This window comes from Strix aluco, chromosome 1 (genome assembly GCF_031877795.1).
Source record: "Strix aluco isolate bStrAlu1 chromosome 1, bStrAlu1.hap1, whole genome shotgun sequence".
Taxonomy (NCBI): domain Eukaryota; kingdom Metazoa; phylum Chordata; class Aves; order Strigiformes; family Strigidae; genus Strix; species Strix aluco.
This window is the reverse complement of record NC_133931.1, coordinates 79,408,401-79,433,448: the sequence shown is the minus strand read 5'-3', so window position 1 is coordinate 79,433,448 and position 25,048 is coordinate 79,408,401. Positions and strand designations below refer to the sequence as shown.

Here is a 25,048-nt window from a genome sequence, read left to right as displayed (position 1 = left end):
CAAGAGTATTAATGAACCATCTCTCTCTCAATGGGATTTTAATGCCTTTTTACTTTTTCTCATCCATGTTTTTCTCCTTTACATGCTGCTAATGGCCTTTCCGTGGGGAGGTCTTCAGAGAATTCTGGCTTATGACTACTGATTAACTGTTGCTTTTCATATGACACCATCTATATGTAATATATTAATCCAGCTGTTGCCTGGGTGATACAGCTCTGATAACACATTTTTCTAGAAGAGTGTAGAGGCCTGAAGCTTTATTGTACCTTAATTACCCCAGTGTAAAACCTGAGTAGCCCCACGTTAATGGAGTTCCATTAGCATCAGAAGGTTAGCTGCAAGAGGATGGTCAGGTCATATATTTAGAGAACAGCAGTCATTCATAAATACTGAAATGGCATGCGTGCTGTAACACTAACACCATGACTAAGCAAAAAGAAAAAGAAAAAAAAAAAAAAACAAAACAGCATTTGTTCAAAGTGAAAGGGTAGCTACGAGTTACTACAAGCACACTGTACCTTCATGATAAAACTGTAAGTCACTGAGTAAGCTGTAAATGCGCGATCCAGAACTATGTGTTTATAGTACAAAGAGCAGCCAACTGTGTGTACAGAGATCATGAATGTGTTGAATTAAGCTTTGCTTTCTAAGTAAAAACCCTGCATGCATTGCCTATCAAGGAACATGAAACAACAGGAAAGAAAAGCTATTTAATTTGTCAAGTTTAATGTTAAGGTAAAGGGGGATAGTCTTATGTACAAAGAAGAATTTGCAAAGCCACATTCTGTGACTAAGGAAGTGGGAATGTGATTAATCAACTCCAGTGGAGAGAAGGTTCTGCAAGCACTGCTGTCCTTTCTCTTTTCGAGGAATAACTTAAACTGCCAATTTTTCTCGCATTTATTTTACTACTATTCTTTGAAGTTGCTATAGAGTATCTAAGCATCTTGTGTGCTATAATTTGTTGTTTGTAGTATACAAGTGGGAAGACCCAAAAAACCAAACCAAACCAAAAGGGTTTTGAACCTTGTAACTTCATTCTGGAATTCTTTGGTAGGCTTTTTTTCATTTGTTTGACTTTATTTTAGGAGTTGTAAATAAATAGCATTGACAAAGTTATTTAGAACATGGGAGTACAGCTTATATAATGAGGACTAAATTGTAAGGCCAGTTGCCTTCCCAAGGCAAAAGTGTGGTAGACTAACATGTCTGTTCAGTGCTTCTTTCTAGATGTGCCTCAGAGGAAACAGTGAATTTTGGATTGCTAGTATCCTTAGATAAAGCTCTTTAAAGAATAATCTTAATAATCCAATAAAAAGAAAATCCAGAGAATGGGAGGAATACAAGGATCAGGCAGTCACTTTGATTCAAAAGGAAAAAAAAATGTGTAAAATGTCCTGTCAGGGGATAAAAATGTATCAGCATTTTAAACACTTGTAATGATATGTACAGCAATCTACAAAACTGTTACCTTTGTAATGTTACTTATTTTCACTCTGAAAGAGAAGATATTTTTCCTGTACTATATAAACATTGTCTTGTATAGAGCTTTGAAATGATGTCTCCACTACCTCATCCTGCTGATGAATTTAGATATTTCTTTCACCCATAGAGGAATAGTCTAAGGAAAGAATAGTAATGCCGACGTAATGTTTAAAAATGGTACTACCACAATCTTTAAAAACAAAGGAACACCCTTTAAAAAAATAAAGTTTTGTCTAAATGAATTACTCAGCTAAGTCAACATGTTTCCTAAACTGAAAAGACCTCCAATGCTTAAAACCATTTTGTGTAAGTTAAAAGGAAGGTTTGGTACTCTGCTATAGCAGTACTTCTCACAGTAGCACACCCTGCCTACACTAGCAACAAAATTAATGTCTTTAAAAAGAGTGAACTTTAAACTTTGTGACTCTGCAGTATACAAAGATAAAGGCAGAAACTTACGTAACTCTTATTTGAAGAAACCTGATCCTCGCACTCACCCTTTCCATTTTGTGGGTTAGCACTTTCTTTTGGGATCACGTTCAGTGGTAACTGTCTGCACTGAGCTCTTGCGACTTGCTTCTACTATCTTGCACACTTGCTGTACTGCAGGTATGTGTGGGTTTTGTTGTTTTTTTTTTTTTTTTTTTTTAAACTTTCACGGCTTTTTCCTCCTGAGGTCTGACTCAGCATGTTCGGGGGCAGTTTCATTTTATCTGTGTGCTTTTTTAGAGAGTGCATGCTCATTTAAATGCTATCGGGGTCTACGTTCTTCCCTAATTTTTTAAAATGATGGTTCAGAAACCTTTTATTTTCCCTCCTGAGGTGAGGAAGACCTCTCAGGAGGAGGACTCAGAAGGGTCTCTTGAAAAATCAAAGAGCCACACACCAATATCTTTATATTTTTCTGGTTGTACGTTCAAGTTTCTGAACATTAAAGTTATTGTTTGGTCTTCAAATAATTGCTCAAATGCTTGCAGGTGGAGATGGTGGAACACCAAGGCTGTGGGTTTACAGACCCCTTACAGAATAGCTTTGATGCGTGTAAGAGAAGGGGATTAATTTTTAAGGAATGTTGCAGTAGCATCTTAGAAATGGAAAAAGATTCTCTTTGTATGTAATGCATACTATGGTGAATGTGGAAACACTGAAACATTTTGACTAAGCTACAGAGCTTACAAATGTATGATTTATAAGCCAGTGCTACCCCTCACAGGCTTGTGTCTGGAGCTCTTTTCTGCATCTTTAAATATTTCATGTTTTACATGTTGCTTTACATTTTATCAGGTAATGTGAAATGTTTGCAGTTAAAGCCTTTAAGGATATAGTGACTGGTGAGGGAATTGTGTCTGTGTTTCTGGAGTTCTGAAATATATTTCTTCAATATTCAATTGCTGGTTTTGTTATATTCTCTGATTTTAGTCTAATTGAAATAGTTTGTGAATGGAAAATTAGTTATCAACTCTTTCCTGTTACATATTTAAACTGTATTTTGTCTTATATGCTCATCTATTAATTCATTTTTTCCAGGTAGACTTATTTTAAATTAGAAGTCCTATATGTGAGACTACAACATGGGGAAAAAACCCACCTATGGGTGGGTGTGGCTTATTTAGAAAAAAAGTAAAGGATTAGTATAAATGTGTGCCCAGGGTTAATACAACTTTCAAATAAAACACAGCTTGTCTTGAACTGCTCTGTGAAAATAAAATCTCACAGGATCTGCAGCCCTAGCCCTGCTAACACTGCTTGGGATATTCTAAATTTTGAAGTCTGCAAATTCAGAACATCTTGGTCCCCGGAAATCTGTGGAAATCTCCTGGCTGTAGGGTTGTTTTTTGTTTGTTTGCTTTCCTAAAGCTGTCCCTTTAGTGCCACAGCTATTTAAAGTCCCACTAGTTCAGGGACTGTTCAGTAACCTGCTTTTTCCTATTTCTCTCTGCAAGTATATTTGGCATAGTCAAGTTCGAATGTCTTTGTTTCTGTACTAGCAAGGTTTTCTTAGTACACACAATTTATCTGTAAAGAGGTTAAGTAAAGCTCTATCTAAATTCTTTCCACATTCTTTAATAATTTGGAGATGCTCTGTGCGTATTCTTACTCGGGTCACTTTGCAGCAATATGAAGTCAGCTCGTCCAGTTGGTTAACCTAAGGTTGATGGCATAAAATCATTAACTTGAGGCCAAGTTGCTACATAAATCTGTGTTAGATTCTGCTGGCATTTTTTTTGACCTTTGTGAATTACTTGTTTATTTCCATTTAGGTAACAGTTTGTAAAAAATTAACCATACCCGACTTTACCTTCTTGATAAAACATTTGGCTCAATTTAAGGAATTTTTCCTTATGTTCAGTTGTCTTTTTTCCTGACTTGGAGTTTGAATACATTCCTTATTTAATGTTAAATAAATATGATTTTATACTCTGGCTTTCACTGGTATATTTTTCTTGGCACCCTTCTTAAGTAACCTCCTTTAAAAGTCTGCAACATCTGAGGCTAAAGCTGGTTTAGAAAAAGGATTTCTTGACACTGAAAAAGTCAGCTATGGGATATTTTAAGTCTCTGGAGGAAAGTATGTTTAATGTAAGTGTAATTATATCTTTCTACACAGTAGCTGTGGTTTGTTTTTTCTTCAAAATGCTAAGTCCTGTATTAAGCCTTTACAGTTTATACTAAAGAAAGTTATGCATTCCTGACAAGGACATACACATGGTGAAGAAGAACTGGTTTCATTGCTATTTAAATAATTTGTGGTGGTTGGCTGGTTGATTGATCATAACTTTATTTTTGTTATATTACTTAGTGTAGGGCATGGAAGTTCTAGTTATGTACCAGGTCCCTGCTGAAGAGTTCATAACATAAGTAACTCTAACAAGATTATTATTTATGAAAAATTACCCAGTGGGCTTAATGAGTAATGTTGCATTATAGATCTAACAGTAATCAGCATGTTCACAATATTACTGTAATGATTCAAAAATTCAACAGTCTGTGATACCGCTGTATTTTGATCCTTTTCATTATGGTATGCTGTGGTTTTCACAACTGAGTATTTTTTGTCCTTTAGTATCACACATGGCTAATGAATCGAGGCCCTGCCCATGTGATATCGGAGACAGGTTTGACTATGAGGGTTGTGGACAGGAAGTACAAGTGGAGCACATCAAGGCGTATGTTTGCAAACCAGCTGCCAGCACAGACAAAGCTGTGATTGTGATTCATGATATATTTGGATGGCAGCTCCCAAACACCAGATACATGGCTGATATGCTTGCGGCTAATGGATACATGTAAGAAATACTACTGTTTTCAAAGTGTCTTTTTAATAAGAAAGTTTGTTGAGCCAACTATTTCCTTTTTTTATATAAGCCATGCAAACACAATTTCATAGGCCTCACTTATGTGTTTCTCTAAAGAATTTCCTGTTAAAACAGTGTAAGAAGTCTAACATAGCTGAGTAGTCCTACTGTAATGAGATAGTAAGCAAGCACAGAGGAAGAGAGGGGAAAGAGAGAAAAATCTTATTCTGCATCTTTCATTCTACATGATCCCAAAGCAGCCTGCTTCCTCCTTCCCAATGCAGCATCTGTGCAACTTTGCTGTTATGGTAAAAATTCCAGAGAAGCTGAAAGTCATTCCTTGAAGGTAAAGTATACCAGCTTGTGCCAAAGAAAGAAACAAGTTCTCAAATATGTGAAAAGCATACTGGGTATCCTCTTTCCTCTATTACTGGGTTAACATTCCTTCTAGTGCAAATGTACGTACCATGTAAATTGTAGGTTTGGGGTTTTTTTTTAATTCATTAGGAAATCACTAAAGATTTTCAATTGCAGTTAACAATTTGTCAAATTAATTAATGAATTTTAACAGGGCAAAATGTATCTGGAAGTTATGCTAAGTCTCCTTATTAGACATAAATAATAATGAGGGTTGCTTGTACAGTGCTTTGATGTAGATTAAATTCTATGTGTATTCAACAAAATGAATTTGTTGTATGGTACATACGGACTTCCCTTTAGTCCTTTCTCAGTATTATTTCATGGCCATAAAATGTTTTCATTTCTCTTGCAGAGCCATCTGCCCAGATTTTTTTGTGGGACAAGAAGCTTGGAAACTTTCTAATGACTGGGCGTCTTTTGATGACTGGCTGAAAACCCGAAATGCCGCCAAAATAGACAAGTACAACCATTATTCCTTGTCCAACAAGTGGACATCCTTCTTTCATAGGAATTTTTTCCTCAGTAAAGATGCAGGATTAGTTCCTAAATTATTAATGGATGAAATACAGCCAGATGTCCACAAACAGAAATTTCATGCAGCTTGTGAGTCAAGCTCATAGTTATGTGAGGGGTGCATTTTGGAGTAAAGTAGAACTTTGAACAAGAATAAAAGCACCCACTATTTACCTGTGCAGAGTAGAAATGAGATGAATGACTCCAAAGAAAAGAACCGGCAAAGGCAAAGGCTTGCTCCTTCCACTTCAGTTTGATTTAGATCCTACAGGCAGGCACAACTTCCATGGATTTCAGATGGGGTGCAAACGTAATCACCAAACACTATTTAACTAGGGAACATTGGTCCTGCTCCCCATCAGATCCCAGCTAGTTCAAAGCATACTACTTTCCCATTCTTCTAGCTATATTTTTCCGATTTTTATCTGGCACATAGCTTGATTGCATAATGTTACTGCTGAGTTTGAAACGACAATTTCAAATTTACTTCCACAATTTCATAAAATACTTGTCTCCCTGATGAGAGATAGTTTACCTATAGTCACATTTGTAATAATGGGATGCTCTGGACTGGCTGTGTCTTTCTTAAACTTTCATTTGTGTTAGCCTATAAGACAACTATTGCCATTTGTGAAATGAATTGGACTGCTGCTTATAAAATCACCTTAGGTTCTAGTAACAGTGGTCTAGGAAGACTGATTTTCTCCTTTGTCTTCTCCCCTGGAGTTTCTTCTGTATTTTAGAAATGAATAATAGTAAACTAGTGTTGTGGGTTGAGCCCAGCCAGCAGCCAAGCACCTATACTGCCACTCACTCATTCCCACCAAGAGGGATAGGGGAGAGAATAGGAAGAACAAAGCAAGAAAACTCATGGGTTAAGATAAAGACAGTTTGATAAGTGAAGGAAAGAGAAGAACCAGGAGTAATGTACAGTCAGTCACTCACCACTTCCCACAAGCAGACTGATGCTCAGCCAGTCTCTGAGCAGCAGCCACCTTGGAGGCCAAGGGAATGGAACTAGAGCCTTACTTCACTTTCATTTACATGTCTCAGAGAAGTTGATGCCATCCTGAAGTATCTAAGGGAACAATGTGGTGCAAAGAAGATTGGTGTCATTGGGTTTTGCTGGGGTGGAGCAGCAGTACAACATCTGATGCTGAAAAATTCTCATTTAAAGACGGGGGTGTCCCTCTATGGTAAGTCTCAAATACCTACTATGTTCTGAGCAGACATGACCTATGCAGGAACTTATTCTGTAGGAGTATTACTGTAACAAAATTTGGGATGACATCTTATGGAAGAAGATGATTTTATTATACAAAATCTTTAAGAAATTTGATTTTGCACACTCATATTTTTGTACATAATCATAACCACCAAGATCTATTGTATTCAAGTGGCATGGCCAGGATTGTTTCTGCACAACATAGCGTACAAGGGACACCAAATGCCAAGGCCTCACTTTGGCTCAGGTTCCTTTTGGCTAGCAATGACAAAATGGTTTCTGGGAACATCTTTTAGATATTCTAGGAGCCAGCAGTTACTATGTGGTGGATCTTCGCCGCAGTATATTGCTTACCTCCATCTGCATAAGTCAGGACAGATTGCTGCCCTCTGGTTTTCATTGGGAAACTTGTTTGACACACGTCTGTACTCCATTCCCCTGTTGGGCTAACAGGGAAAGACATGACAGTAGTGATACACTGCAAACTTTTTGCTGTCCTGTTAGAGTACAGGGCCTTTTGCTGATGAGTCATCTGGGCTGGGACATGCACAGGCTGCAGACCTTCAGGTCATGACATGAAAAACTTAGTCCTCAATGTTACTGCTGGCAGTGGTCTCTCATTACTAATATGAACCATTTTAAATGGTCTCTGTTTTAACCCTTACACTGTCACACTTACATTTTTAATGCATTTATGCTACCTTTAATATTTTTATTATTGTCCTGGTTTGAGTGAATGGTAGGGGCCTTCTGAGCTCAAACCACGACAATTATAAACCTCTGTACTTCTACATCATAGAATCATAGATTGGTTTGGGTTGGAAGGGACCTTAAAGATCCTCTAGTTCCAGCCCCCCTGCCATGGGCAGGGACACCTTCCACTAGATCAGGTTGCTCAAAGCCCCGTCCAACCTGGCCTTGAACACTTCCAGGGAGGGGGCAGCCACAACTTCTCTGGGCAACTTGTGCCGCTGTCTCACCACCCTCACAGGAAAGAATTTCTTCCTTATATCTAATGCAAATCTACCCTCTTTCAGTTTAAAACTATTACCCCTTGTCCTATCACTAGACTCCCTGATAAAGAATCCCTCCTCTTCTTTCCTCTAGGGCCCCTTAACCCAAAGCAATTTATATTAATTTGAGGTGAAAGGAAGTTGAAGGTATTTTTCCAGAAAGTTTATGGGGACTGTTTTGCTGCACTCATTTGCTGATCAGCTGGGTCAATTCAACAATGCTACTTGCTAATTTTTTATGTTGTAAAAATTTCAGTAATGAAAAGAGTGGCCAGGGTGGTAGCTAGTTAGTTTTACTGTTACCTAAATTCAAATATATTTGAATAGTCAAAATTACAATATCAATTTGTTATGAATTTATATCAGTATAAATATATGTACACTGAAACCCTAACCATGTATCTGGAATGATGAATATTTATGATTATCTTAAAAATTGCCATGCCAGGCTAGAGGTGAGCAGCTCTGAAGTGTCCATCTTTCACAAGACCCTGTCTCTGACAGTGGTCAGAAGCAGATGCCCAAAGAAAACAACAAGAATGGGGCAAATGTAACACTTCTTCCCTGACTTTTTCAGACAGAGATGGTCTTTCTATCTTTAATGACATCCCAAATCACAGGAAGTTCTCACAACAAAAGGGACTTTTAAGCAAAACATGTTTAATTCCATTACCAACTGATCAGCTCTAACTGATCAGAATATCTTTTATTTTGACCGTATAGCTTTGGTAGAGATTTAACCACCTTAAGTAGCGTAACTCATTGTATATGCCTCTTCTTCCCTAGGAGTGATCAAGTTCTTTGAGGACAGATACAGTTTGCTTCATCCCACCTTCTTCATTTTTGGTGAAAAGGATGACATCATCCCATTGGCGCAGGTGAGTTTCCCATCAGAGATATTTATCTTTTTAATGCTTTTCATGCTTGTTTTGTGTTTTGATATTTAATTAAGAAAAAGTAGAAAACTAATTTGCATTTTTCTTCCTCTTTCACTAACTCTTACAGTAGTTCTACACAAATTTATGTTGTTTATCCCCAAATCAAAAAGTTTTACAGTGATGCTAAAAATATTTCCTGTTTCTGTTGCAAAATGTGGATGATTTATATATGAGAGTTGCTAGGAGGAAAAGGGCAAGAATCCAAAGGAAGTCTTCTGTCAAGTTTAAGATAGGAGACCCTCTTTAGTCATACCGATGGTGCATAAAATCAGCAGAAAGTCCCCACCTGTACCGGTGGAATCACTAGTTTCAGGAGAATTAAAAAATCCTGTGACTATCCTTTTCCTTTTCCTTCCCCCACTGTCCTGCAGACCTTCTCCTTTCTGGTACTCTCTTAAACAGCCTTCCTGGGGAGCGCAGGTGGAGAATGACTGGAGAAAGATGATTATCTACCAAGGGGATCAAGGAGGAAGACATGCTTTCTTTGAGTGGTGTTGGCTTTAATTTTGCTGGCAAAAATGCCAGTAGCTTTGAACTGCTGATTTTGTATCTGTGCCTCTCCTCCCTCAATTTCAAATTAATTCAAAATCTTGCCCCATATTTTTTTTTTTTTTTGTGAGGTCTATCAGCAGTAACAGTACAGTGATCACTACATGTTAACCTTCTCATGACACTGAGCAATAGGTGTTTTTACCTTTATAGGTATTATTACAGTAACCCATATACATTTTTTGGAGTTTTATACAGTCACATGCTGTTATTTTACTGAAGAAAAATAGTTAAATAAAGAAAGTGTAGTGACAGAAATGCATTTGGGTATGAAATTAGTAGAAGAGAAAATGCTGACAAAGGCACACTGTGTCTGTCTCCCAGAAAAGCAGAAAACCAGGACAATTTGAGGACTGTAAATATGTAACATGTTAACTCTGTACTCAACCAACATGGAACATTCTGTGTTACAGGTCACCCTATTGGAACAGAAGCTTAAACAAAACTGTAAAGTTGATTATGAAGTTAAAGTTTACCCTGGACAGACGCATGGGTTTGTACATCGCAAAAGAGAAGATATCAATCCTCAGGATAAACCTTATATTGAGGAAGGAAGAAAGGATATGATCAACTGGCTGAATAAATATCTTTAGCATAAATAAGTGCCCATAAAATAAATCAATTGTATGAAATCAGAAAATAATACAAACTATATTGATTAAAATGTTCTTAAAACCATCAAAATATTTTGTAAAACTCTTTTGCAATAACACTACTTATTTGCACTTATTTTCTAAGTAGATGCTTAGAAATGGCTTTTCGAATGCTAGAAGTTATAAACGTAAAAAAGATTTTTAAACTTGATCTTGTGTATCTTAAAATTATTAGAACCTTGTGGGATATTTTCTAGAATCTGAAAGTTTCACTTTTATATATTAATGTGTATATATAAAAACAATATATATAACATATATATATCTCAATGATAAAAAAATCATTGAAACTCTGCCCATGCTTGAGAAATGCTCTCTTAAAAGCCATGTTTAGAGTTGTTGAGCTGTGAGATTTTCAGCTCCATGATTTTCAGCTTTGAGGTAAATATAGTTCTGATTTTGAAGGCTGGGATGTTTTCTTGGAAATAGAATATCCTATTCAGGATTCATAAAAACAGATCTAGAAGGAGGGAAGGGGAAGGACAATGGGAAGAATGTATGCAGACTGAAAGGGGGCTGCAAAACGTTGGGAATGATGACTGAAGTGAGGAGACTAGAGGAATGAGCAGGACCAGAGAAGAAGGACATGAACAAGTGGGAAGAGGGTAGGACACAAAAGAGACTGTGAAGAGCAGGAAAACTCAGAAGAGAAAGAAGAACAAAGTAGGAATAGGAGCTGCCATCAGACATCCACAGAGCATAGAAAGAAAATAGAGTGAAGACTTCCAATCCCTCTTCTTCCATTTCCAGACTGGTCTAGCAGGGAGAGAGCTCAGGAGGGCAGGAGTTTCTTGTTGGCTATTACCTTTATTAGGTTGTTATTTCCTTTAGCATCTTATTATGTTAGTCTATGTATGACAGACTCCATGTCTATCAACTGACTTCTGGGTAATCTGTTTTCATATCTTTCAGGCATTACTGGTAGTGTAAAAGTGCTACCAGTGCCTTCCTTTCTTCCACAGAAAGGCTGGCCTCTGTGTTTGTCCTCTTCCAGTCCCCGGGGACATCACACTCTGCCTGTGTAGTCAGAGACATCATGGCTCACAGTTCACAGACGTGCTTAAACTCACTGACGTGAATTTCAAACCTGTCCACATCTGGTTATTTTATTTTTTTCTCCACCCCCTCCATACACCTGTACTCTTGTTTCTGCTATAAAATTAATTTCATTCAGATTGTGGTTAAAATTAACTTTTGTGAAGACTGAACCAAAATGCTCTGGACACTTCAGTCTTCACCAGACTTTATGGTATTAGTTCTCCTTCCTGCTAACAGCCAGCACTTTCCTTTTGCCCTTCTCTCATTTTTGATGCATTTACAAATACTTTTATTACTAGTTCTGTGCTGCTTGATAGCAATAAGCTATGATGCTGCCTTAGCCTTTCTACGGGGTGTGTTGTTTCTTTACTCTTGTCCTCAGACACATGCCTGTGTTTCACCCCTTTGTAAGCCTCCTGTTTGATTCTGAAACACTTGCAGACATCTGGATGCAGCTGCAATGGCCTCTTGCTATGCTGTCTGCCCTTCCTCCACATCAGGATTGTCTGACATTTAATAACATCTCTTTCACTAAGCACCGGTGTCCTCCACTCCTTTCTCCCCCACAGTATTTTCATAAGAAGCCCCAGCACCAGCTGAGTTTCTGGTGATGCTCCTTCCTTTTTTTCAGGAAAGTTCATCGCATCTTTTCACAATCAGCTCAATGCAAATCCTGTCATCTCACATAGTCTCAGGCAGTTGCCCTACCCTCTGCCCCTCATTCAGAGTTGAATCTAAACCAACCTTGATGACAACATTACTTCTTCACCTCCACAAATCCTTCCAATATCATCAAGCTTCTCTCTACTGTGATTTAATTGGGTATCAGGATTGGTAAGGCACAGCCCGTCCCTAGTGACTAGGGGAACATCACTGTGTTTCAACTCCTTTGGTCCCTCTCAGTGTAATTCACAGTAATTATGTGGTGAGGTCTTGCCTTCATCTGTGATGCTGAGGGAATAGATGTGGCTAAAATATCGTACTGAACACAGCCCAGTTTCTCCTCACTGAAATACATGTGAGCCCAGGGAGCTCTCAGCTTTCACAAAATATTGTCCTTCAAGGTGCAGCCATTGTTTCTGTTGCCCTACAATATTTTTCTTTTTGCAGTTGCCTCTGCCAGCCATGCCTGGCAGCTCCCTCGTGCAGTCACCTTCCCTCTGGCTCCCTCCTAGGCAGGGGCATGTGCCAGGCCAGCCCTAAGTGGTCTATGGTGGAGCTGCAGCTGCACGTGTGTCTTTGAACTCCACAGTGCCTCTGCTTCAGAGTCTCCCACCAGGTGGGTCCCACCTCAGGTCCCACGTCCCCAGCGGTTCTTCAGCCATCCCTCCATCTCAAACCTCTTCTTCACGTTACTCCTTCCACTTAATCCTGCAATGCACTGCATATCTCTCCTGAGAAGATAGTTGTCTCTGTACCACACTGAGTTAATATTAAAGAAACTCTCCTGTCTCTCAAAAAGATTTCATGCAGGCCCATGAGGTGAAAGTGCAAAATCTTCCCTTGTTCCTTGGCTTATGCCCTCTGTCAGTGATTAGTGCGCTCTCCTCTGGTTTGGGCACTGTACATTGTGTTCCCATCTCCTTGCTGTTTGATTTCAGGAGAGATGAGCCTGTTCTTAGTGGGACCAGCCAGCACAGGGAAAGCTTCTCCAGGTCTGCAGGGCATTGTTGCCATGAGTCATGCTGGTAAAAATAGTCCTCCACATTGGAGGTGAGAATTTCCATGATGCCCTCTCCAATCCTGCCCTTGGGCTGGATCTGTGCGCCTTCTCAGTGAAAAGGGAAGGGCCGGACGGTGACTTCTGTGCTTCCTGCCAGTCCTGACATGGTTCTGGACTCAGCATGTAGAGGAGAAATGGTTTCACGTGGGAGAACTGAAGACACCTCCATTCACTGGTGCAGGCACATCTGATGCGTGTGTCTGTGCAGCTCTGGCGTAACGGGAAGATAACAATGCACAAACCTTCCTGAAAGAAAGCAATGTGGGTATGTGGTTCAGATAGTCTGTAAAGTGTGAATTCAATTCCCAGCTATGGATTCATGCCCAATTTATCAGGGTTGCTATGAGAACAGACAGAGATGATGAAATTAAACTCCCTACAACTATTGTCTCACATGGATTTTAAATAAAAGATCCTTGGTTTCTCAGAAGGTAGTATCTTGGCTGGCAAACCATTCCAGCTTGGGTTTTTATGTGAATGAACAGATGTCTCAGGGAATTGGGCTAAGCTTTGCCAAATTTCTCTTGAGACAGGGTAAGACTGTGAAACAGAGGAGTATTTTGTCAAAATTCATTGTCCTTGAAGGATTCAGAGTGGCTTGTTGTAGGACAGGTATTGAGTTTCATTATGTATTTGTTTTTGTAGAAACACGGCACCTAAGATGGAACATTCAGAATTTTGCCAGTGTTAACATTTACTTTACTAAAAAACACACACAGATTCTCAAAACTCACATTTGAGAGTATCCTTTGTGCCTAGAGAGCACTGATATATAGGCATATAGGTTAGACATTACAAACTTGGGTCTGTAATGCTCAATTCTACAGAACCTGGCAGCCTTGATATAAGGTAAATCAGCTGCATAAAAACACTGTGGTAGACATAGTAGACGTATGTAAGGCCTGATCAGGGGACCTCATGCAGATGCTTTTGTTCCCCTGGGCATTGTGGTGTCTTGTCAGATCTTTCCTATTAACTTAAAGCCCTTTGGTAAATTCCAAACGAATTTGACAAAACAGCTAAGTCCTCAGTGCTATTTAGTTGTTCAACATGTCTAGAAAATCTGGACAGCACAGAAGAGACAGATTCACTGCACTGAGCAAAATAGTGTGGCATGGATTCATCAGTTCTTTGTATTATTTAGGTTGCTGGCTGGCCAGTCAGCACATAGAAAGCCTGAACCGCTTGTGTAGGGGTTGTCATAGGATACAGGAGGGAAGTGGACTAAAGATTTGTGGGGGGCAACCGAGATGCAGGGCAGTAGGAGGGCAGAGGGAATGGGCTGAGGGCAACCCCAGGCATATGGGGAACGGAGACCCTATTGCGGGCAACCACACTGTACGTGGACAAAATGGAAGAGAGAACCTAGAAGACCCCTAATGTCACCTTTTGTAGACTGGGATTTTGGACACTGAGGAAGTGCTCATGGAGGAATGCTCATGGCCTGCACACAAGGAATCCTTGATGCCTGAGTGAAGAAGTTTGCATGGACTAAAGCAAAAGAGGTCTCCCAGGGGAAAACCTCAAGGACTGGAGATAGATATGACAAAAGAACATGGTAGAGTTGAGAGTCCTGAAGAACAAGAGCACATATCCTGTCCACTGCTGATAATCTCCTCTTCACAAGAAGACTGAGGTCTTTTATATAAAAGAAAATACTAAACCACAGCTTGAATCTGAACCACTGCATCCTCTGCCTTTTTGAAAGTCAAATTCCAGGTTCTGATTTCTGCTCTCTGGAACAAGTATTTTGGTAGCATCTGATATCTTTGATCGGTTTAATACTACACAGACTTAACTTCTAGTGCTTCTTCATTTGCTTGCTTTATTTTTACACACTGAATAGGAGCTCTTTTATGGGTTTTCAGTTTAATCTTTACGGCAACAATTTCAGTTTAGTCTTTATGGCAACAATATAATCTTTATGGCAACAAGATGAGTCTTCGACTCTACTCCATTTTCTGCATTCCATTCTGTCAAGTTAGCATTTATGCATCTATTGGTTTCTTGGTTTTGTTGTTTTGTTTTGGGTTTGGGTTTGTTTTTTGGGTTTTTTTGGGTTTTTTTTGTTTGGTTGGTTTTTTGTTTTGGTTTGGTTTTTTTCTTTTTACTGTGGTGTCTAAACCAGATAGTCACTGTTTTACCTTAATAATTTTTCTCAGCTTTTTTGACTCCTGAGCTCCAGACAGGAATGGGCTTTCAGTGTACAGGCCACAGTCAGCAAGCACAAAGAAAAGCACTCCCCCACTGCCCTGTACATGCACATGCATACATAGCACTGCCAGTATTCCCATAATGTGCACTCAGTCAGTATAAAAAAAAATCTAATATCTTCTGGCCTACAGGCAGGATTGCATCTATGCTTTATAATATATTATAAAAGACTGTGCACTTGTTTTAAAAACATGTCCCTCTGTACAGCACCAGCTGTACTAGCGTGAGGAGCAGTTGTCCTTCCTCAGCTGCAACCTCTGGCTCCGAGGAACTATGCTGCTAGGTCTTGGAGGGGTTTTTGTCTTTGCCTTCTTCAGAGCAGGCCCTAGGGAGGAAGCTGAATGATTGCTATGCTGGATTAGTGAGGCTTCAGGGCTAGAGGACTGATTAGAAGTTGAACTTGATGGAACTTGAGGAATTGATGGAAGACATGGTAGAGGTGACTACACCCATAGATTCAGCTTCAGCCCATCTGAGGGCCTCGTTGTAACTCATTTTGGCCACATCTACAGGCGTACTAAGATTGTTATTTAGGACTGTAGTTGCCTACCTCACGTAGGTTTTAATCAAACTGGACTTCCTACCTTTAACTAATGACACTTCAAGGTGTTTCACTGCAGGCAATGAGTGGTAGCTTAGCCTCTAGAAAGGTGTAGTGAGGGGGCCATTTCTCAGGTAGGTAGGTTTGTCACAGGGACACAAAACAATCCAGCTTAATTTAATTTATGATGATACAAAAAATTAAAGGTAGACCCACAAAGAGTATTTTGTTGCAGAGCTCCCATGGGAAGAGTGATGGGAGTTTGGTGCCTACCTCCTCTTCATGCCTTCAGAAACCTCCCTCAGCACATTTTACTTATTTGCCTGTTTCTTATCTTTGGCACTGAAGCATATCAAAGTCCAACAAATAACAGAATGCTGAATTTCAGAAAGTGGGGAGTGGAATGGGCTAATAAAGCTCCAAAACAAAGTTTCCCTTTCAGATCATGGAGCAGATGGTGGCACCTGTGGCAATACATTTTCTTTCCTTCCCTTCCTGCCACTGCTATATTAAGAGCTGGTGAGGAAATTTTGCATCTGGGCTGGTAGTTTGCCATGGACTGCAGCAAAGCTATGATAATGTTATTTGTTAAGGGGATTGCAAATTATTCCAACTGCTCTATTAAACTGTTCTTTAGTTTTTCTTCCAGGTGTTGAGCTTAGAGATTGTTGAAAATTTCTTTAAGGTTCTTTCTTTTTTTCCAGAATGCTTAGAAAATCAAGAAAGTTGCCAAGATATCTCAGATGGGTGGCTAACCACAAGTAAAAACCACATGTCCTTCAGTAAAGACAAAACATTATTACTTCCTCTGACTCTGTTGAGGATAAAGCTGAAGGTAATTTTTAGGCACTGGTGTTTGCAAGCAGGAGATGCAAGGGGAGGGGATAGTTTGCATGTTGTTGTATGTATTTGCAAACACTGTACTTTGTAGTGCTCTCTGATGTTGCTTTAGAGATCAGTGAGCTGTGAAAACGCTCCCTGTCAGTAGGGCTGTTGCTGTGAGTAACTGTGTGCAGCAGCTAACAGCTCAGGGTAGGTAGGCAGTGCAAGGTAAGGTGATCCCATCAGATGGTTTGAATAGAATGAGTGCTTGTTATTGTCCCAGCTTTTCCCTGTTTTGCTAACCCGTCTGGTTTAACTCTGACTTTGCTCAGATTTTTTCTTTCTCAGAAACACAGAGATAACCTGGGGCAAAATTAAAGGGGCAGGCTCACTCGTGTCCACTGTTCACTACAGGTGGAATCAACTTCTGGCTCCACAGAGTAAGGCAAAGTAGAGCTCACCTCCTGCTCAGGTGTATTCCTGATGCATCCTGATGCATAACACCAAGGCAGACAGCAACATTGTTGTGTTTGGCTTTGTCAAGGCTGTTGCAAGCAGCCATGAACTTGTTCCGCTCGCAGCCTGAGCCAGGCTAAAGCTGCATAGCCTTGTCAGAAGGGTGCTTTGTTTAAACAATCTTAGCAGGTTATGTCCGCTTGAAATCAGTATTCATAGCCAAAGGGCTTCCAAGTGGGACTGGGCTTGTACTGCAGTGGCTGGCAACACAGCTAGAGTGCACATAGTCCTGAGGCCCAGCCCTAAATATCTGTCTGTATAACATCCCACTCTCACATTTTTCTCACTTTTTGCAGACTAAATGTCTGCAAGCACCTACCTATGGCAAGTGACTACAGGCAGAGCAGCAGAGACCACAGAATAGGAAGAAATGGCACAACTTTAGGGTCTTTTCTGTAGGGCAGGAAAGAGGTGTAGGAGTCTGGGCCGCGCTGGGAGAAAGTTAGTGCAGACAGAAGAATGCAAGGACGAAGACAAGGCCAGCAAAATAAGGCTGGCAAAAACACACAAGACAGCAGATAAGTGAGAAACACCTGTGGTCAGCAAAAGCACACAAGTCTGAGCAAAACAGGGTATGAGATAAGGGAGTTTTGGCAAGTTTTGGGCTTTATGTGCTAATTGCAATTAACCAATGCAAATGCTTGTAGAGGCGCGTGAACAGCGCGTGTAGATGACCTGTAGCCTATTAGAAGATAGATGAGTGCGTGTACGGAACTTAGTAGAGTATAAATGTAACCAGAAAAGGAATAGGATATAGAAGAACAATAACTATAATAAAAAGATGGATGACCTGATCATCACATTGGTGTTGCGTCGTTTCTGTTCCCGCACGGAGAAATAAGGACCCTGGCTAATGGTGACTCCGACAAAGAGGGAGGCACAAGGAGTCTTTGATGAAACTGGAACAGGCCAAGAGTGAAGAGTTACCAGGTGGGATGAAGAGGGAGCATATGGTTGGCTGTGAAAAGGAAAGGTGTGGGAGATGGGCACTGAAGAGAGCAGAGAGTGGTGCTGGTTGCTGAAAATCAGAGTTGTGGGAAAATTAAGGAATTCAAGGACCTCAATGAGAAGGAAAAGAGACTGTGAACAAGAGGAAAAGAGACCTGGGGCTGACCCTTGAAGACCACCTTCACTAGTCCACGTACACCTACTAGTGCAGATTTTTTTTTGCTTGCCAAGGATCTGTTGAATGTCTTGTCTGTCTGCGAAGACAGAGAGATGAAAAAACAAATAGGCAAGTGAAAGGTGTAGGAGGCAGATGGTAAGGTGGAAGTGGGATGTCTGGGTGGGGAAAGACAGTGGCAGTGATGGTGCTTCCTGTAAGTCATGGGTATCCCATGCCTCCCCCCCATCTCCCTGACTTAATGGGACAAGAATCAACCCTGGCTGAACGATAGGTAACATTAGCAGAGGTACCTTGGTTGGAGAGGAGCAAAAAGCCAGCAGTACTAAGTGGAGGCACACCCTCTCTGTGGAGAGAGATAAAGGGAGATCTGCTTCAAAGGAAAGGCAGTGAGTCAGCACTGGAGAGGCAAGACAGGGGACATTTCTATTTCCAGATGCCCTAGAGATTTGAGATAAACACTCCTCGTTGTCACTAAGCCTTTCTCCATCACGCTGTGAGCAATGGCTGTAAGAGACAGGTGGTCCTGTGTTGCTTCATGGTTGTTGCTGGGTGATTTGTAGATCTTACGCCAAACAAATTCCCAGAAATTGCTGAACCCAGGATAATGGCAGGAAGTAGACAGCGAAGTTTATGGGATGATGGAAGTTACTCCTTAACAGGACAACAGCATCTTGGGGAAAAATGGGCATCTGGGATTTTTCTGGGATCTCACCCCACCCACCCCCTTCTCTTGCTGAGCCCTAATTTCACTGCCTTTCCAAATGTACTTATTCTGCTGTGCTGAAGCCAATTGGTACATGCAAAGGGTTTTAAAAGGAACGTGTCAGGATGTTTCAGCAGAAAGACAAGGAGCTGGAAAGCAATTCAAAGGAGAAGGAAATAAAATGGGAATGCATAAAGTGGAACAAGTTTTAAATATTAATTGCTTCTTTCCCCCAGGCAAACTGGGGAATGGTGGGTCTGAAGGAAGGGAAAGAGCTGGAAGAGAAAGCAAAAGAAAGATGTCTGTACTGTTTCATGCTATACCAGTAGGAGGGAGGTGGGGACGGTTCAGCAAAGATCCCTACAGGCTGATGGGGTGGAGAGGCGACCATCCCAAGTCTTATAATTTTCCAGCTGGCTCAGATTGCTGGTGTTTGCTATTCCCATGATATCTTTGATAGCATCTGTCTGATATACTAATGATGAGATGCTCCATTCACCACTCAAGAGAGGGATTAGGTCTCAGATTGCCATTCCAGCTTGTCACTCACCAAGGAATTAAAATCTTCTTTGAGTGTGGAATTTACTGACCCCATGGGAGAGCCTAAGACTAAGGAAATGATGCTTTAAACATGAGATCACTGAAAGAAAATAATGCATTAGCTGGAGAGCTTTCAGCTTTCCAAGCTGTGGCTGAGAGCTGCTGGGCAACATTGCACAGAGGCACCTAATTCATGCTCCAGCCAGATCATCACAAATACCCTAACCATTTCCTCCTTTGAAGGAATAGCACAGTATAGTGCAGGGACCCCAAGAGATGGATAGTTTTTAAGGAGTTTACATGGCCAATATGGAAGAGGCTTTGATCTGCATCTTTCCTAGTGGGGGAAAGTATCTACTTAATGTCCTGGTTTTATCACTGGCAGCTGGCCATGTTCATGAATCTGGGTCAGTGGCTGTGGAGAAAAGCACTTTGAATTTCATCTGAGCAAAAGACTGATGCTGTTATCGATGACTTAAGTGAACTGATATAGATGTGCCCACATGGGAAGACCAGCTTCCTGTAGTGCAGGCATGTGATCTCTGCTAGTCAGCTGTGCCACGAGATTTTTCAGCTGAAGTGAGCAGGTACTGAACTAAACATGCACAATGGTAAAGAGCAGCAACGTCAGTTATCTCAGGAACCTAGACTGTTGGGCAATGATACACAGTCACTTTGGGTACTCTCGGTTCCTCCAGAAATTACTGGCATTTGTGGTTTTAGAAAGTCTGTGGACACCCCTGGTCCCCCCCCATTTAACAACAACAACAAAAAAGTCTTTAGATGTGTCCAGGAAATAAAATCCTTTAAAAAATGATCCTTGGATTCAAGTTCTTACTCTTTTGTGTTTGTTGGGTTTTTTTTAATTATTATTATAGGCCTAGTTTCTGTTCATACTACACATAATTTTGTTGGAATAATTCTGAACTTATCTCCATTGGAATATAAGTGCTATTTGAGCCAAAGTGTGCTGCAAATTGGAACAATTATGTTGCAGTTGGTGGAGTTACTATGAACTGAGGGAGGTACAAAAGAACAAGATGTGACTCAAGGCCAAAACTCTTTTTCTGTTCCCTGTTTTGCACGGATAATACAGGATGGACATGTTTATCCTGGAGGTATTCTTCAGTGATTCAAAACTGAGGATTAGGAGAGAAAAGCCTCTGCACAAAGTGTGGGAATGTTATACCATGTATATGAGGTTGCTGAGAACTGGTGGAGCCACCAGCTATGACAGGGTATAAAGCTGAGGTAGATCAGGGTCAGTCTGGAGTTCCTTTCATCTCTGGAACAATCTGTTCTAACATCTCTGCACCAGCAGCTCTCTCCGACAGTCTGATGAAAGAGGACTCTGAATCTCCCATGAGTGAAGCCTGTTTTCATGTGGTCACAGAGTCTGATGAAATATCCTCTCTGGAAGACTTAAGCTGTATCTGAGCTCCCCTAGGGATGGAGCACAGCTAGGCATCCTATAGCTTGTGTCATGCCTGCAGATCATCCCTCAGAGGGCAGTTCCCTGGATGAGCTATGCAAACTGAAATATCTCCAGAGACCACAGCAGTGGACAGGTCCTACAGCTCCTACAGGGCAGGATGGTATGAAGGTAAACCCAGGCTAGCAGGGATCAGGGTCTGCCTCAAGGCAGCCAAAATTGTCCTGCCTCCTTTTTCTGCAGAGAATTGTGGTAGCAGGGATATTGAAGGTGAAATCCCTACCCCCACTATACATATCCATCCAATAACCTCTCATCAGGTTAAGGAGATTTTTCTACCTCTTTTGATTCTGCTTGCATATTTGCATGTCTGCACCCTATTCATTTTTGTCTCAGGTCCTCAGCCATCCATATATCTAGGTATTCACTTAGTGTCATCTCATACCAGAGATGGATCATTGGACCACAGTGACAAGGAAAGCTGTAGAGCTCAGATTCTGGAAGGTCCCCAGTTCAGAAAAACGAAGGCTTGAAGGTCTTAGATGTAACAGATCATTTCTATGAAACTGAATTTCAGAGCAGCTAAATGAATCTATACAATGAATGTATTTGTCCTTAGTTTAATATCACCCCCTAGTGTCACCTGGGGCCAGTTTCCACGTGTTATATTTTTCTACACCCGTCTTGATTTCTTGCCTCTGCCCTTCATTAGTATCACTTTGCAGATGCAGCAACAGCCACGACGGCAGCCATGCTTCTGGGAAAGAGTCAAGAGAATTCAGCTCGAGCGGTGGATATGCCAAGACATCAGACCTCAAATGTCTCTTTCAGTGAGTTCAGGAAGCTTTAAAACTCCTTTGTTTTACGTCTGTCTGGGAGAGAAGCCTTGGGATACAGATGTTTCTTCCACCTTACAGGAGAGGCGTGCCTTGTTTGGTGGGGAGATTTCCTCTCCTGATGCTGTATTTGCAGTAGATTGATTAGAGGAAACAGCTTAGTCTGAAGTAAAACCAGACAGATACTTTGAATGTTACTAAGTCACTAGGACTGCATGACATTTGCCTGAAAGTCCTGAAGAAATTAGAATGTGGAACTGCAAACTGCTGGCCAAGTTATATAACCTGTCATTACTGTCTCTGTGCCAGAGCACTGGTGGGCTGCCAGTGTAACCCCCCCACTATAAAAAACAACCAGTGAGTCTGACTTCTATGTATGGTAAGAGAGTGGTTTCTATAATAAAGAGTAAGACCGATGAGTATGTGAACAACAGTCTGTTGAATCGGTGTGACCTCTATAAAGGGAAATCCTGTGTCATTGCCATGCTGGGTCCTGTGAGGGTCTCAATAAGCACAGGAGAGGGATCCAGGAGACATAAAGTATTTGGTCTTCCAAAAAGCCATTGACAGGTTCCTCACCAGAAGTTATTAAAGGAACTAAGTTGTTACATGGTTGGAGGAAAGCTCCTTTTATGGAATGAAAGCTGAGTAAAGGACGAGAAGCAAAGTGTAGGGATGCTTCTCAGGGTGCAGAAGAATAAGCAGTGAGGATGAAATGGAATGGAATGGAATGGAATGGAATAGAATAGAATAGAATAGAATAGAATAGAATAGAATAGAATAGAATAGAATAGAATAGAATAGAATAGAATAGAATAGAATAGAATAGAATAATTTCAGCTGGAAGGGACCTACAATGATCATCTAGTCCAACTGCCTGACCAGTTCAGGGCTGACCAAAAGTTAAAGCATGTTGTTAAGGGCATTGTCCAAATGCCTCTTAAACTCTGACAGGATTGGGGTCACTGACCACCTCTCTAGGAAGGCTGTTCCAGTGTTTGACCACCCTCTTGGTAAAAAAATGCATCCTAATGTCTGGTCCAAACCTGCTCTGGTGCAGCTTTGAACCATTGCCATGTATCCCATCAGTGGATCCCAGGGAGAAGAGCTCAGCACCTCCCTCTCCTCTTCCCCTCCTCAGGAAGCTGTAGAGAGCAATGAGGTTCTCCTCAAAGGATAGCCCAGGGATTGCTCCTGGGACTAGTTTTATTCAGCATCTTCATGGATGACCTGGAGAAGTGACTAAATTGTGAAATCTCCAATTTTGAGGATGATGCTGAATTTGCTTGGGTGGTCAAATGCTGTTCTGATGGCAAGGAAGTTCAGAAGGATCCCACAAAACAAAATGGTTGGGCAGAAAACTGTCAGATGAACTTCAACATAGATATATGTAAGGTAATTGTCCTGGTTTAACCAGGATAGGGTTAAGTTTCCCCAGCAGTGGGGGGGAGCTGTAGCCGGGTTATTCAGATACCATGCAGACGTCACATCCTGGCGTGTCACATCCTGGCGCGGGAGTGGGGGCGCGTGGTTTTACACATCTGGTCCTCTCACTGCTGTATTGGTAGATATACTTTGCTCTGTTCATTGTTATTACTGTTTTTCTTATTGTTGCTGTTTGTTGTGTTGCTGTTGCACTGTTGTATTAAACCTTTCCTTATCTCAGTTTCGGGGCTTTGTATTTCACTCCATTTGTGGGGGAGGGGCAGCGGCCGCGTGGTCTGAGACCCCGGCAGGGGCTAAACCATCACAGTAATATATTTCAGGAAAATAATCTAGCTCATTCCTACATGGTGGTGAACTCAGAGCTCAGATCTGCAGTTGCAGATTAGGAAGGAGATTCTGGACTTGCCATTTGTTACCCTATAAATGGGCTTATGCATCAGCAGCCAAAATAAATGTTGGGCATCTCTGGCAAAAGTATTTAGAATTAGAAAGAGGGTGCCATTTTAGCAGTATATAAGACCTCCATGCACCCTGATCTTGAGCAGTGGGGGCTGTTCTGGTCTCTGTGTTTCAAGAAAGACATGGTGGAGTTAGAGAAGGCACAGGGAAGTGATTCATGGAAACAGACTCTACAACTCGAATAGAGTTACTCTGGCACCGGGATGCAAGGGGATTTCTCCACAAAGCTTGCATACCAACAACACATTTTACCATAAACTTCTAGAATGTGGATATACATATTAATTGGATTACATAATACAAATATACATATGCATAAGTAAGGCTGGGTTAGTTCAAAGGCTTGTGTCAACAGTTTATATTATCTTTGTGCCTGTGCATTGCCTCCTGGTGGGCGCCTTTGGAGGAAGGCTCACAGTCTTTCTCACCTTGTCCTTTTCCTCCGAGCATGCGCAGATTCTCTTTGCCAATTTCTTGAACAACAAGAATGGTTCCAGCTGGTTTATCCCATCTTATCTAAAAGCACTAGCATATTAGTTTCTACTGTCCATATATGGCTATCTATAGTCTACAAAGACTCAACTTGTTAGAACACATCTGCTTTCCAAGGACATGTCTCTTATTTTTGCTGAACGTTGTAGTTCTTGGTAAGATTCCACAGAAAACTGCTTTGTTTTGATGAACACAATAGTCCTTGGTAAGTTTCCACAGAACAGTCTGGGCAAGCAGGATTATTAAGCAATATTCAGAAATCATTATAAGTTGCTATAAGTAAATAAGTTGCAAAGCAGGTGATCATTTCCCTGTATCAGAAGGGCAGCTATAGCAAAGGGATGGAATAGTTGCTTTATGAGGTACTACGGAAAAGGCTGCAGCTCTTCAGTTTGGCGACAGGAAGGCTCAGGGAAGTTATGAGTGAGATTTATAAAATCTTGAAGGTAGTTTGATAAATGAATGCAGATCTGTCTTTCACCAAATTCCACAACATGAAGCTGAGAGCTTCCCTCAGTTACCAAATAATAGTTTTCTAAAAGGCTGGCTCGCTGCCCCCTCCTCTGATACCATCCCATAGACAGAGGACTTCACAGGTGGCCCTTGAAGAGAAAGGACAAATAATCCAGGACACTACTGCTTAGGGCTGGCATCCACTCCTTCTCTGGATGCCCTCTGTCCTGTGAGGTCTCTGTTCCACCCACAAGAAAAAATCCCTCCCATCTTACATCTGTGACCCTGTCACCCTGGCAGGGAGAGACTGCAAAGGTGACAAGCTAGCCCAGGACAGACAACCACTAGCCAGCTATTTAAATAACAGGTATGGGGCTGTGTTGGGAGAAGTGGTTGCAGCGCGGGGCCATGGAGCTTCTTGCCTTGCTAGCTTTGCCTAATGGGTGCTGCAGCACACTCCTGCCACTGGAGCATTTCATTAGTGAAATGAATGAGAACAGCTGAACTAGATCAGTATAAAACAGTTTAATGCTATATCCTGGTTGTGAGATTATCCAGTGGCAAATTCCCTGTGGAAGATATAAGAGCAAGGAAGTATGTAGTAAATACCCCAAA

At 41.1% G+C, this 25,048-nt stretch overlaps 1 protein-coding gene across 1 annotated transcript; it reads left to right on the top strand.

Moving 5' to 3' along the window:
- The first annotated feature begins 1,942 nt into the window (after window positions 1-1,942).
- On the top strand, window positions 1,943-10,123 carry LOC141933403 (carboxymethylenebutenolidase homolog). The gene is made up of 6 exons (XM_074848035.1): window positions 1,943-2,094; window positions 4,550-4,772; window positions 5,554-5,661; window positions 6,768-6,910; window positions 8,739-8,830; window positions 9,853-10,123. Exons 2-6 carry the CDS (start codon window positions 4,558-4,560, stop codon window positions 10,030-10,032), a joined length of 738 nt encoding a protein of 245 aa, XP_074704136.1. The 5' UTR covers window positions 1,943-2,094; window positions 4,550-4,557; the 3' UTR covers window positions 10,033-10,123.
- Window positions 10,124-25,048: the final 14,925 nt, after the last annotated feature.

What these genes read in the sequence shown, in the direction of transcription:
- LOC141933403 (XM_074848035.1), top strand. Translation starts at nt 4,558, where the DNA reads ATGGCTAATGAATCGAGGCCCTGCCCATGTGATATCGGAGACAGGTTT. An exon ending in AATGCCGCCAAAATAGACAA is followed by an intron (nt 5,662 to 6,767) that starts GTACAACCATTA and finishes TACATGTCTCAG; the next exon opens with AGAAGTTGATGCCATCCTGA. An exon ending in GACGGGGGTGTCCCTCTATG is followed by an intron (nt 6,911 to 8,738) that starts GTAAGTCTCAAA and finishes CTTCTTCCCTAG; the next exon opens with GAGTGATCAAGTTCTTTGAG.